Consider the following 15724-nt stretch of genomic DNA (forward strand, 5'->3'; position numbering starts at 1 on the left):
AATGGGGCCATGTATCACGAGATTTTGAGTGAAAACCTCCTTCCATCAGCAAGGGCATTGAAGATGAAACGTGGCTGGGTCTTTCAGCATGACAATGATCCCAAACACACCGCCCGGGCAACGAAGGAGTGGCTTTGTAAGAAGCATTTCAAGGTCCTGGAGTGGCCTAGCCAGTCTCCAGATCTCAACCCCATAGAAAATCTTTGGAGGGAGTTGAAAGTCTGTGTTGCCCAGCGACAGCCCCAAAACATCACTGCTCTAGAGGAGATCTGCATGGAGGAATGGGCCAAAATACCAGCAACAGTGTGTGAAAACCTTGTGAAGACTTACAGAAAACGTTTGACCTGTGTCATTGCCAACAAAGGGTATATAACAAAGTATTGAGAAACTTTTGTTATTGACCAAATACTTATTTTCCACCATAATTTGCAAATAAATTCATTAAAAATCCTACAATGTGATTTTCTGGAGAAAAAAATTCTCATTTTGTCTGTTATAGTTGACGTGTGCCTATGATGAAAATTACAGGCCTCTCATCTTTTTAAGTGGGAGAACTTGCACAATTGGTGGCTGACTAAATACTTTTTCCCCCCCACTGTGTATATATATATAAACATTATTTTTTAAAGAAAATATTTTCACAAAAGTTGTGCACTGGGCCTTTACTAGTATTAGCGACAGATATATACCTCTGTAGCATGGGCAAAAAAGGTACTTGTATAATTAAGAACAGTATCTTGCAGGTTCAATAGGTGGAATTGTCCCTTTCTCTGTGATCGTCATTTTTTTTTCTAATGGAATTCAGAAAGAACAAAACCCTGTTCTCAAACATTTACATCAAAAGATGCATAGTTATGGGCAAAGACACAGAACACCCACTTAAGACACAAAAGGGTTCTTCGGCTGTCCACATAGGATAACCCGTTTTGGTTACAGGCAGAACCCTTTTGGGGAGAGCATTTGAAATGTTCACAATGTACTTCACAGCTCAGCATCTTTCATCAGCTTTACCAGTCCTTCTGTGTTAGATAAACTTACTTCACACAGTGAGATTGAAAGCATTGCTTACAGATCAAATTTGAGGCTGCGAGTGTGCATGTGTATAGCTTCAAAATGGCATGTGTATACTGCTCTTTTCACACCAATACAAATGTAGACATAAATTGATGAAGCAAAATGGATTCTGTATTCATGATCTGTATTGGAATTGACTGACGTATCATTAAATCTCCATTTATAGTCCCAGTCAGTGGCTCCTCCATCTTCTGCCACATCTGAAAATGACAGTCTCTCTTTTGAATATCTGAGTCCAGTTTGACTGCAGGGTTAGAGCAGCCACAAGTCTCCCTGGCAAAACATAACTTATTTCAGAAAAAAAAATAAAAAATATATAATTATAACCAAATTAAATTAAAAGTGTGAAACTGAAATATGGCAAGACATCAGATGAAGAGTGAGGAAAAGGATGAATGGATAGAAGATCAAGGTCCGTTCTTTTGTCAATTGCACACAGGTCCAACCGAAATTTGACGTACACTTTTAACCCAACCCCTCTGAAAGACACACATACACAGGTTTTGGAGAGGTGTGGGGGGCAGCCACACTAGGAGCTGTTGTTGTGGGGAAGTTAATTGCCTTGCTCAATGGCACAACGGCAATCAATGGCATCTAGGACTGGATACGAGCAACCCTCCGGTTGCCAGCTCACTTCCCACAAGTTTTCCCCATTAGACCCAGGATTCGAACTAACAACCTTACGGTTGCTGGCCCGCTCTCTAAACGCTAGGCTACCTCCTGCCCCAGAAGCTGGAGATAAATGGATGGAGAATCTGACATTACTACAGAACATCACATTGGGCAACCAGCTTAGCCCGCTGGGTAATTTATTGAAAAAAAATCCCTCATTGTGACTGTATCCAGAGTAGGTGAATGTACAGTAATTAGTACTAAAACACATAAATGTCATTAGATGATACAACCACTCATCTAAAATAAAACAAAAGTAGACAATTATGTTGTAAATCAAGGACAAAAATACAATAGTGAAGCACACAGCGACCCTTTCTCCACTCTGTCCTTACAGTGTGACCCCTATGTAAACTGCTGTACATAATATACTGTAGACCCCTCCACTTCTTAAATGAAGTCAGCTAGGTTGTGTAAGAAAGACACAGAGAGGAAGAAATACAGAAATAAAAGTCATACATATTTTTTTAAATTCTCTACTCAATGTATCTTTCTGTGGAGCTTAATCTTACATAGAGGAAGTAGAGGGGCTTAACCTTACATAGAGGAAGTAGAGGGGCTTAACTTTACATCTTGGACCAGTTCAGAGTTTGTCAGTTACGAGCAATGACTGTTACTACAATATTGCGTTATATGATTACTGGATCCGCTTCTACCGGAATTATATCGTAATATTGCAGTACTTACTTTTCTCCCAATCGCAAAGCTCAGTAATACAGGTACCAACCAACCTCAAATCAATAAAATGGTATTGTATAAACTAGGGACATCAATACTTAAGCAGTTGCCAAAAACAGATTGTCACAGAAACTTCTCAAATCAATCAATGAGAAAGGCTACCTAGGTGAAGGTAGACTTATGCCAATATTCAATCAAATTAAGTGTGGATTTAAGAAGTGTGTTTGATTTGCACAGCAGCATGTCCCGGTAGGAGGGAGTTGAGACTTGATATAGAAATCTGGTTCTGGGAACTGGATGACTTCTCAGCCAGATTTGCCATTGGATTACCAATTTTGAAATTCTTAGAATTCTGAGTTTAATACATGCCACGCCCCTTTTACTTTGAATCTCTACATACTGTAAATACCATGTCAATAGTACCTACTTACTTGTGTGCCTTTGATTTGATTTAAAACATGTTGAATTTACACTCACTCACTTTTATTCAGTATGTGACTTAGCCATAAATAGCATTCCCATGACAACACATAAAATTGTTGACAAGTTACAGCATTTTCAGTCTCAAACAGAGTCCATTCATCTTCTCCTTTCGTGTCAAATGGCAATTTCTTCTGTGACCCTCCTTCCCAGAGTCCTTAGCGTCTACTCACTCCTTCATCTTGGCCACGTTGTCTATGGAGCCCGTCGGGTCCATTTTGAACAGCATGAAGTGCCCCTGCACCTGGGCAGCACTGATGTTGGGGTGTGCAGCCAGCGCACTCTCCGCAAAACGGTCCCCCTCTGTGGCTGGCTCGGCCGGGTAGAAGCGTCTGAACATCTGGGTGAGCTGCCAGTGGGTGCAGTGGCCCACATATTGTTTCAAGTCCACACGGCCCGGCCTGATCAGAGCTGGGTCCAACCTATAGGGATGAAGGGAGATGGTAGTCAGGATACACAAATGACTGCCTCGCCTGGTTCACCAACTACTTCTCAGATAGAGTTCAATGTGTCAAATCGGAGGGCATGTTGTCTGGACCTATGGCAGTCTCTATGGGGGTGCCACAGGGTTCAATTATTGGGCCGACTCTTTTCTCTGTGTATATCAATGATGTCGCTCTTGCTGCTGGTGACTCTCAGATCCACCTCTACGTAGACGACACCATTTTGTATACATCTGGCCCTTCATTGGACACTGTGTTAACAAACCTCCAAACGAGCTTCAATGCCATACAACACTCCTTCCGTGGCCTCCAACTGCTGTTAAACACTAGTAAAACTAAATGCATGCTCTTCAATCGAACGCTGCTGGCACCCGCCCAACCGACTAGAATCACTACTCTCGACGGGTCTGACCTAGAGTATGTGGACAACTACAAATACCTAGGTGTCTGGTTAGACCGTAAACTCTCCTTCCAGACTCACATTAAGAATCTCCAATCCAATGTTAAATCTAGAATCGGCTTCCTATTTCGCAACAAAGCCTCCTTCATTCATGCTGCCAAACATGCCCTCGTAAAACTGACTATCCTTCCGATCCTTGACTTCGGCGATGTCATTTACAAAATAGCCTCCAACACTCTACTCAGCAAATTGGATGTAGTCTATCACAGTGCCATCCGTTTTGTCACCAAAGCCCCATATACTACCCACCACTGTGACCTGTACGCTCTTGTTGGCTGGTCCTCACTACATATTCGACGCCAAACCCACTGGCTCCAGGCCATCTATAAATCACTGCTAGGCAAATCCCCGCCTTATCTTAGCTCATTGGTCACCATAGCAACACCCACCCGTAGTATGCGCTCCAGCAGGTATATCTCACTGGTCATCCCCAAAGCCAACACCTCCTTTGGCCGCCATTCCTTCCAGTTCTCTGCTGCCAATGATTGGAACGAATTGCAAAAATCTCTGAAGCTGGAGACTCTTATCTCCCTCACTAACTTTAAGCATCAGTTGTCAGAGCACCTTACCGATCACTGCACCTGTACACAGCCCATCTGTAATTAGCCCACCCAACTACCTCATCCCTATATTGTTATTTATTTTGCTCATTTGCACCCCAGTTTCTCTATTTGCACATCATCTCTTGCACATCTATCATTCCAGTGTTAATACTAATTGTAATTATTTTGCACTATAGCCTATTTATTGCCTTACCTCCATAACTTTGCTACATTTGCACACACTGTATATATATTTTCTGTTGTATTTTTGACTTTGTTTTGTTTTACCCCATATGTACAGTGAGGGAAAAAGTATTTGATCCCCTGCTGATTTTGTACGTTTGCCCACAGACAAAGACATGATCAGTCTATAATTTTAATGGTAGGTTTATTTGAACAGTGAGAGACAGAATAACAACAAATAAATCCAGAAAAACGCATGTCAAAAATGTTATAAATTGATTTGCATTTTAATGAGGGAAATAAGTATTTGACCCCCTCTCAATCAGAAAGATTTCTGGCTCCCAGGTGTCTTTTATACAGGTAACGAACTGATATTAGGAGCACACTCTTAAAGGGAGTGCTCCTAATCTCAGCTTGTTACCTGTATAAAAGACACCTGTCCACAGAAGCAATCAATCAATCAGATTCCAAACTCTCCACCATGGCCAAGACCAAAGAGCTCTCCAAGGATGTCAGGGACAAGATTGTAGACATACACAAGGCTGGAATGGGCTACAAGACCATCGCCAAGCAGCTTGGTGAGAAGGTGACAACAGTTGGTGCGATTATTCGCAAAATGGAAGAAACACAAAATAAATAACTGTCAATCTCCTTCGGCCTGGGGCTCCATGCAAGATCCCACCTTGTGGAGTTGCAATGATCATGAGAACGGTGAGGAATCAGCCCAGAACTACACGGGAGGATCTTGTCAATGATCTCAAGGTAGCTGAGACCATAGTTACCAAGAAAACAATTGGTAACACACTACGCCGTGAAGGACTCAAATCCTGCAGCGCACCCAAGGTCCCCCTGTTCAAGAAAGCACATATACAGGCCTGTCTGAAGTTTGCCAATTAACATCTGAATGATTCAGAAGAGAACCGGGTCAAAGTGTTGTGGTCAGATGAGACCAAAATCGAGCTCTTTGACATCAACTCAACTCGCCGTGTTTGGAGGAGGAGGAATGCTGCCTATGACCCCAAGAACACCATCCCCACCGTCAAACATGGAGGTGGAAACATTATGCTTTGGGGGTGTTTTTCTGCTAAGGGGACAGGACAACTTCACCGCATCAAAGGGACGATGGACGGGGCCATGTACCGTCAAATCTTGGGTGAGAACCTCCTTCCCTCAGCCAGGGCATTGAAAATGGGTTGTGGGTGGGTATTCCAGTATGACAATGACCCAAAACACATGGCCAAGGCAACAAAGGAGTGGCTCAAGAAGAAGCACATTAAGGTCCTGGAGTGGCCTAGCCAGTCTCCAGACCTTAATCCCATAGAAAATCTGTGGAGGGAGCTGAAGGTTCGAGTTGCGAAACGTCAGCCTCAAAACCTTAATGACTTGGAGAAGATCTGCAAAGAGGAGTGGGACAAAATCCCTCCTGAGATGTGTGCAAACCTGGTGGACAACTACAAGAAACGTCTGACCTCTGTGATTGCCAACAAGGGTTTTGCCACCAAGTACTAAGTCATGTTTTGCAGAGGGGTCAAATACTTATTTCCCTAATTAAAATGCAAATCAATTTATAACATTTTTGACATGTGTTTTTCTGGATTTTTGTGTTGTTATTCTGTCTCCCACTGTTCAAATAAACTTACCATTAAAATTATAGACTGATCATGTCTTTGTCAGTGGGCAAACCTACAAAATCAGCAGGGGATGAAATACTTTTTTCCCTCACTCTAACTCTGTGTTGTTGTTTTTAATCACACTGCTTTGCTTTATCTTGGCCAGGTCGCAGTTGTAAATGAGAACTTGTTCTCAAATGGCTTACCTGGTTAAATAAAGGTTAAATATTTTTTTTTATAAAAGATCACAATACAAACAAATGTTGCTCAATACTGAAGGTACTTTAAAAAAATAAGTGGCTCATACCTGTCTATGAAGTTGGTGGTCATGAAGACGATTCTGGCCTCTGACGAGGCCACTCCATCCAGAGCGTTGAGGAGGCCACTGAAGGTCAGCCTGCCCATGCCCTGGTAGGCCAGAGGGCCTGTGGGACAGAGATATGCAATAATGAGTCCTAAAGAGCAACCGAACAGGCAGGAAGAGTCTTGTTTTTAAAAAAGTATTTAGTCAGCCACCAATTGTGCAAGTTCTCCTACTTAAAAAGATGAGAGAGGCCTGTAATTTTCATCATAGGTACACGTCAACTATGACAGACAAAATGAGAAAAAAAATCCGGGAAATCACATTGTAGGATTTTTAATGAATTTATTTGCAAATTATGGTGGAAAATAAATATTTGGTCAATAACAAAAGTTTCTCAATACTTTGTTATATACATTTGACACAGGTCAAACGTTTTCTGTAAGTCTTCACAAGGTTTTCACACACTGTTGCTGGTATTTTGGCCCATTCCTCCATGCAGATCTCCTCTAGAGCAGTGATGTTTTGGGGCTGTCGCTGGGCAACACAGACTTTCAACTCCCTCCAAAGATTTTCTATGGGGTTGAGATCTGGAGACTGGCTAGGCCACTCCAGGACCTTGAAATGCTTCTTACGAAGCCACTCCTTCGTTGCCCGGGCGGTGTGTTTGGGATCATTGTCATGCTGAAAGACCCAGCCACGTTTCATCTTCACTGCCCTTGCTGATGGAAGGAGGATTTCACTCAAAATCTCACGATACATGGCCCCATTCATTCTTTCCTTTACACGGATCAGTCGTCCTGGTCCCTTTGCAGAAAAACAGCCCCAAAGCATGATGTTTCCACCCCCATGCTTCACAGTAGGTATGGTGTTCTTTGGATGCAACTCAGCATTCTTTGTCCTCCAAACACGACGAGTTGAGTTTTTACCAAAAAGTTATATTTTATCTGACCATATGACATTCTCCCAATCCTCGTCTGGATTATCCAAATGCACTCTAGCAAACTTCAGACGGGCCTGGACATGTACTGGCTTAAGCAGGGGGATACGTCTGGCACTGCAGGATTTGAGTCCCTGGCGGCGTAGTGTGTTACTGATGGTAGGCTTTGTTACTTTGGTCCCAGCTCTCTGCAGGTCATTCACTAGGACCCCCCGTGTGGTTCTGGGATTTTTGCTCACCGTTCTTGTGATCATTTTGACCCCACAGTTGATTTCTTCAAACCAAGCTGCTTACCTATTGCAGATTCAGTCTTCCCAGCCTGGTGCAGGTCTACAATTTTGTTTCTGGTGTCCTTTGACAGCTCTTTGGTCTTGGCCATAGTGGAGTTTGGAGTGTGACTGTTTGAGGTTGTGGACAGGTGTCTTTTATACTGATAACAAGTTCAAACAGGTGCCATTAATACAGGTAACGAGTGGAGGACAGAGGAGCCTTTTAAAGAAGAAGTTACAGGTCTGTGAGAGCCAGAAATCTTGCTTGTTTGTAGGTGACCAAATACTTATTTTCCACCATAATTTGCAACTTAATTAATTAAAAATCCTACAATGTGATTTTCTGGATTGTTTTTTCTCAATTTGTCTGTCATAGTTGACGTGTACCTATGATGAAAATTACAGGCCTCTCTCATCTTTTTAAGTGGGAGAACTTGCACAATTGGTGGCTGACTAAATACTTTTTTCCCCCACTGTATATATATCTATATGAGAGAGCAGGACAAGCAGGTGCAATAGACATACTCTCGATGGGCAGCAGCTCTCGGCTGACGAAGGCGGCGTCCACGTCCTCCAGCAGGATGATGCTCTGCTGTGGCGCCACGCTCAGCAGGTGGTTGAGGCGGTCGTCAGACAGGCTGCGGTCGCTCAGACTCATCAGGCAGATGCTGTAGCCCAGCTCTCCAGCCAGGGCAGTGCTGAAACACACAGACAGAACATGCAACAAAAACTAATCCGTTCAAGTAGGCTAATGCTATCTCTGTAAACTGGGCCAAAAATAAAATCATGTCAATTTGTATTTTGAGAGATCTATCCCTTTAAACTGAATAACTGTTTATAAGGGATTATACACAGATAAGTGTGGAGAGTAAACACCAGTAACACAAAGCTTCAAAGCCAGATTGAGGCTGCCATACTATCATCATCAGCATACTCACATGAAGCTGCTTTTCCCACAGCCTGGAGGTCCATACAGCAGATAACCTCTCCTGTAGGGGATCCCTGAATGCAGAACACAAAACACAACCACATTAACCCTGACAAGACCATACACTTATCTGCTTGTACGGTGAACAGGGAGGGGTCAATTCAATTTCAAAACAGCTATTCATTTGTCATTAATTACTGAATTGGAATTACCTCGGTCTGTGTACCACTTGGGGTTTCCGATGAACTCCTTCACGTCATCTACAATCCTATCGGCCAAGCCCTGTTCCAGGACCACTGAGCTGAGGGGCCGTCGTCGCCGCGGGAACCCAAAGGGCCTCCACTCAGAGCCCAGGGCCGTGTACATCACCGTCCGACCCTCCTCCTGCTTCAGGGCCAACTCCCTGGCTGCAACACACCCAAACAGACAGACAGCCAATCAACTCCATATCACAAGCAAGTAATACAGCCAATCATCTCCCTCATTTGCAGCAGCCAATCACATCAGATATCAAGTTGTGTACACATTTTCCTGGGCCATTGTCACGGTGTCTACTTGTCTAATGATTCTAGTGTACCTTCTTGCAGGATGTTGAAGAAGACGTCTCTGTTTCTGCCCATGGCGGTGAAAGTGACAGACTCCCAGGGAGTGCCTGTGTGGAGATCCACCATCTGTTTCTCTCTGGTCCTCTCCACTCGGATCCACTTCCTCCCATACCTGCACTCAAACACAGATGGCAGTCAGCTGTGAGCACTCAGTTTACCGAAACAAAAGTGTTTTTTCTCAATTCTGGTATGAGTTGCTACAGTGCTGTGTACATATACAATCAGGTCCAAAATTATTGGTACCCTTGATAAAGATGAGCAAACAAGACTAAAATAAATAATACAAATAGTGAGCTATATTGTATGCTCATAAAAATTGGAAAATTATTTTATATTAATATAATTGCTCAGAGAAAGAGAGGCAACCAGTTTCTTGCTAAAATGTCCTGGTACTGGGTAAAGTTAATGACGCTGTTGACCTTAACAAGGACCCCGTGTGGCTCAGTTGGTAGAGCATGACGCTTGCAACGTTCGATTTCGACAGGGGACCAGTAGGGCTGGGAATTGCCAAGGACCTCACGATGCGATATTATCACAATACTTAGGTGCCGATACGATATGTATTGCGATTCTCACCATTCTACATGTACTGCGATTTGATACTGTGATTTTATTATGATTAGATTTTCCAAACCTATTTCTCACCATATGTCTGCTGCAGAGGGATAAGAGAGAGCCATGAGAAAATGAGTTTTGATCAGTCATGGAAATAAAAGCGCTGAAAACAAATTGGCTCCCTATTTAAAAAGAAGATGGAGAACAAGCTATGAATTACAAATACTGGAGTTTTGGTGCAGGTACAGCCAAGTTGCGCAAAAATAATATTGCGATATTGTCAAAATGATACGATACATCAAAAAGAATATCCCGATATGTAACTTTAGCGATATTTTCCCACCCATCACTAGTAGGTATGGGGTTCTTTTCTGGATATGCGTATTTATTTAGACGCAAAAACCCACCACTGGTGTGCATGGCCAAAGAGCTCTATTTTCATATAATCTGACAATAGCATTGGTTCCAATCCAAGTGCCAATGCCGTTTAGCAAACTCCAGGCGTTTACATTTGTTGGATGACATCAAAATACAGCTCTTTGGCCACACACACCAGTGGTGGGTTTTGCTTCGAAAGAAAGATATGCAGAGAAGAACCACTTACCTACTGTAAAATATGGTGGTGGATCTTTAATGTTATGGGGCTATTTTGCTTCCATTGGTCCTGGTGCCCTTGTTAAGGTCAACGGCATCATGAACTTACCCAGACAAACCTGGTTGCCTCAGCCAGGAGGCTGAAATTTGTCCACAAGTCAATCTTCCAGCGAGACAAAATGAAATGGTTAATTGACCACAAAATCTACATTTTGCAAAGGCCATCTCAGTCTCCGGCCTTGAACCCCATTGAAAACCTGTGGTTTGAATTGAAGAGTGCAGTCCATAAGCGCAGACAAAATATATAAAGGATTTGGAAAGATTCTGTATGGATGAATGATCTAAGATCACTCCCAATCTCTCTTTTTTATTTTTTTTATGTAAGACTCAGTGCCGTTATCCTCGCAAAGTGAGGTATTGAAAGGTATTAAAACGGTTGCCAATAGTTTTTACCCCCCCCATCTTTTTTAGAATAATTATTACTTACTTAAAATATATATATATATATATATATATATATATTTCTCTAAGTATAAAACATAATATTTCTTGAGCATACAATATAGCTCAGTATGTTTATTTATTTTATACAGATTTTTTTGCTCATCTTTATCAAGGGTGCCAATAAATTTGGACCTGTTGGCTACCTGTGAAGAGATATCCTACTGTATGGTATCTGTTGACAATGTTAGGTTCAGCATAACTTTCTCACATCAGCTCAGAGAAAAACAGAGAAGAACTATGAGAGCCCACTACGACAACTCCTACAGACAGGGTTATTGAGTCTTCTCAACATTTTACCAGATTATGTGGTTGCCAGGACTGGGGTGAAAGTCAAACTGTGTGTGTACCCGTCCACTCTCGTGCTGCATGTAGGAGGTCTCCACACTCAAGTGCTGCGTGTGCTTGGCGTGCTTGGTGATCCAGCTCAGCAGCCAGTGGTAACTCTTGTCCCGACTGGGCACCTCCAGGGTGATCATGTAGTTCCTCCGGAAGAAGATCATCCCAAATTGAGCTGATTTCCTAGCCACAGCAATGGCCGAGCCCACCCCCACCAGCCCAAAGCCAGCCCCAAAGTAAGGGTTGTCCTTCAGGGCATCCACGAAGTCTGATAGAGTCATGGTCTTTATGTTTCCTAGCTATGTAACTAGGCTCCTCAGGAGCTCAATGCAGGTTCTCTCCCAATACAACACCTCGACCTAGAAGACAAATATAAGACTTTCTTAAAGCTAGCTAAATTACAGTCAGTATCATTTTTAGCTACTAGCTAAGGGGGCCCAGGCTGGTTAGATCTCTTGCTCTGATCACGTCGGTAAACTAGCTGTCATACGTTATGCGAATCCCGAAGAGGTGTCCTCACAATTTTCCCTTTCCAGTCTCATTCGTACAACCATGGCACCCTTGGCCTTATGCTCCTCGCTGCTGTGGTTTGGTTCATCAGCGGCTCATCAGCAACACTAAGAATGTACTTCCGGGTCACGGAATTTCGGAACTTTTCCAAATAAAAGTTCCCCACGTAATAGTAGAAAAGTGTCAATAACCTGTATTTATTCACGATATTTGAAAAATAATTGTCTAAACATGAACAATTATTCATATTTGTTCATATTTAAGTGACAATTGTATTAAACATGTTCCAAGGTCAAATAAATGCCCCCAATGCAAATCACTGTGTATGAAATACATATTGGTTTATTGAGCAAAAACGATTCTAGGTTCTGCAGTAAAAGTATTGTAGGGAATACTCAGTAGGGTATGTAGAATGTATATATGGTGTCATTTCATGGGGCACTGAATTATACGGAGTGTTGCTGGCCTTTTAGTACATTTTTGATGTAGGGAAACTTAATGCAGGGACTTTAATGCAGGGAAACTTAAATCCGTTCTACCTAATTTCTACCAGCATGTTAAATGTGCAACCAGAGGGGAAAAAACTCTAGACCACCTTTACTCCACACACAGAGACGCATACAAAGCTCTCCCTCGCCCTCCATTTGGCAAATCTGACCATAACTCTATCCTCCTGATTCCTGCTTATAAGCAAAAACTGAAGCAGGAAGCACCAGTGATTCGGCTAATAAAAAAGTGGTCAGATGACGCAGATGCTAAGCTACAGGACTGTTTTGCTAGCACAGACTGGAACATGTTCCGGGATTCTTCAGACAGCATTGAGGAGTACACCACATCAGTCACTGGCTTCATCAATAAGTGCATCGATGATGTCGTCCCCACAGTGACCGTACGTACATACCCCAACCAGAAGCCATGGATTACAGGAAACATCCGCACTGAGCTAAAGGGTAGAGCTGCCGCTTTCAAGGAACGGGACTCTAACCCGGACGCTTATAAGAAATCCCGCTATGACCTCCGACGAACCATCAAACAGGCAAAGAGTCAATACAGGTCTAAGATTGAATCATACTACACTGGCTCTGACGCTCGTCGGATGTGGCAGGGCTTGAAAACTATTACAGACTACAAAGGGAAGCACAGCCGCGAGCTGCCCAGTGACACAAGCCTACCAGACGAGCTAAACCACTTCTATGCTCGCCGAGGCAAGCAACACTGAAGCATGCATGAGAGCACCAGCTGTTCCGGACGACTATGTGATCACGCTCTCCGTAGCCGATGTGAGTAAGACTTTTAAGCAGGTCAACATTCACAAGGCCGCAGGGCCAGACGGATTACCAGGACGTGTACTCCGAGCATGTGCTGACCAACTGGCAAGTGTCTTCACTGACATTTTCAACATGTCCCTGACTGAGTCTGTAATACCAACATGTTTCAAGCAGACCACCATAGTCCCCGTGCCCAAGAACTCTAAGATAACCTGCCTAAATGACTACCGACCCGTGGCACTGACGTCTGTAGCCATGAAGTGCTTTGAAAGGCTGGTCATGGCTCACATCAACAGCATAATCCCAGAAACCCTAGACCCACTCCAATTTGCATACCGCCCCAACAGATCCACAGATGATGCAATCTCTATCGCACTCCACACTGCCCTTTCCCCACCTGGACAAGAGGAACACCTACGTGAGAATGCTATTCATTGACTACAGCTCAGCATTCAACACCATAGTGCCCTCAAAGCTCATCACTAAGCTAAGGATCCTGGGACTAAACACCTCCCTCTGCAACTGGATCCTGGACTTCCTGACGGGCCGCCCCCAGGTGGTAAGGGTAGGTAACAACACATCTGCCACACTGATCCTCAACACGGGGACCCCTCAGGGGTGCGTGCTCAGTCCCCTCCTGTACTCTCTGTTCACCCATGACTGCATGGCCAGGCACGCACTCCAACACCATCATTAAGTTTGCCGACGACACAACAGTGGTAGGCCTGATCACCGACAACGATGAGACAGCCTATAGGGAGGAGGTCAGAGATCTGGCCGTGTGGTGCCAGGACAACAACCTCTCCCTCAACGTGACCAAGACAAAGGAGATGATTGTGGACTACAGGAAAAAAAAGAGGACTGAGCACGCCCCCATTCTCATCGACGGGGCTGTAGTGGAACAGGTTGAGAGCTTCAAGTTCCTTGGTGTCCACATCACCAACGAACTATCATGGTCCAAACACACCAAGACAGTCGTGAAGAGGGCACGACAAAGCCTATTCCCCCTCAGGAGACTAAAAAGATTTGGCATGGGTCCTCAGATCCTCAAAAAATTCTACAGCTGCACCATCGAGAGCATCCTGACTGGTTGCATCACCGCCTGGTATGGCAACTGCTTGGCCTCTGACCGCAAGGCACTACAGAGGGTAGTGCGTGACGCCCAGTACATCACAGGGGCAAAGCTCCCTGCCATCCAGGACCTCTATACCAGGCGGTGTCAGAGGAAGGCCCTCAAAATTGTCAAAGACTCCAGTCACCCTAGTCATAGACTGTTCTCTCTGCTACCGCACGGCAAGCGGTACCGGAGTGCCAAGTCTAGGTCCAAAAGACTTCTCAACAGCTTCTACCCCCAAGCCATAAGACTCCTGAACAGCTAATCATGGCTACCCGGACTATTTGCACTGCCCCCCACCCCATACTTTTTACGCTGCTGCTACTCTGTTAAGTATTTATGCATAGTCACTTTAACTCTACCCACATGTACATATTACCTCAACTACCTCAACTAGCCGGTGCCCCCCGCACATTGACTATGCAACGGTACCCCCTGTATATATAGCCTCCCTACTGTCACTTTATTCTATTGTATATATAGCCTCCCTACTGTCACTTTATTTTTACTTCTGCTCTTTTTTTCTCAACACTTTTTTGTTGTTGTTTTATTCTTACTTTTTTGTTTAAAATAAATGCACTGTTGGTTAAGGGCTGTAAGTAAGCATTTCACTGTAATGTCTGCACCTGTTGTATTCGGCGCATGTGACCAATAAAATTTGATTTGATTTGATTTGATTTGATATCATACATTTTCAGTCGCTCAGAAAAGGATATAAAAACAAACACATCTTAAATTAAATGGATAAGTTATTGTTCTGGACACTGCGAATGCAATAGATTTCCATGTATCATAATCAGGCGATATCATACATTCAGATGAAGATGGTATAAAGACCATTTCGAGCTCCAGAGAAGGAATGCACTTACTTTTCCAGAATGTGATTATTGCGCAACAGGACAGTTAACCCGCACTGTCCTCAAACCAATGCACGCTGCCTGCTAATTATCTATATGTTTCAACTTGGCCATTTCTAATTATTTTCTAACAAGTTTTATTTTCTAACAACAGTTTGAATTGAGGTGTGTTCCGCCTCCTCTTTAATTCACATAGAAGTAGCCCATTTCACTGTTGCGGACAATTTATGTTTGAGGCTTTACTGAGCCGGAGAATTCTCTCTTCAAGGAGAGCCCAAGCACTTCCCCAGTGTTTCCCCAGATCAAGTAAGCAGACATTTGCACATCTCCAGTCAGAACAGATACTTGCATAAACCTTTTCCCCCTGGTACATTTTCCGTCTGGCGCCCGCATTGCCTTCATTGTCGTTTTCCTTACTAATAATAACTTTGGACTTGTTGTCGTTTCTACTGTAGCACACCATATGTATGTATAGAGCATAATGTATTTACTGTTTTATTCACATATTTTCATGTACTGGTGACAAATCATGCATTCCGATTCTTGCATAGATTGTAATTGACACATCTGATGTGTGTAAAATACTTTTTGGAAGGTTGTACTGATTATGATGCGCTAATGCTAAGCTAAATGCCAGCTATGTGTTGCGTCATGTTTGTTGCCATCATACAATGCATTCTGGTTGTCATGTAAACGTCTCAGACCAAAGATGTTATAACAAAACGAGGTGAAGGGATGGTTCACACGACTGATTAATGCCGCGTTCAAAACAACTGGGAACTCGGAACTGTGATATCTCTG

At 43.4% G+C, this 15724-nt stretch overlaps 1 protein-coding gene across 1 annotated transcript; it reads right to left on the bottom strand.

The window, feature by feature from the left end:
- Nucleotides 1-1167: 1167 nt before the first annotated feature.
- Nucleotides 1168-11777, bottom strand: LOC121551365 (mitochondrial chaperone BCS1). The gene is made up of 7 exons (XM_041863987.2): nt 11136-11777; nt 9158-9297; nt 8793-8987; nt 8591-8654; nt 8178-8350; nt 6450-6567; nt 1168-3326 (listed from the first exon to the last, which is right to left on the bottom strand). Exons 1-7 carry the CDS (start codon nt 11453-11455, stop codon nt 3074-3076), a joined length of 1263 nt encoding a protein of 420 aa, XP_041719921.1. The 5' UTR covers nt 11456-11777; the 3' UTR covers nt 1168-3073.
- Nucleotides 11778-15724: the final 3947 nt, after the last annotated feature.

The sequence above is a fragment of the Coregonus clupeaformis genome, chromosome 4, assembly GCF_020615455.1.
Source record: "Coregonus clupeaformis isolate EN_2021a chromosome 4, ASM2061545v1, whole genome shotgun sequence".
Taxonomy (NCBI): Eukaryota; Metazoa; Chordata; class Actinopteri; order Salmoniformes; family Salmonidae; genus Coregonus; species Coregonus clupeaformis.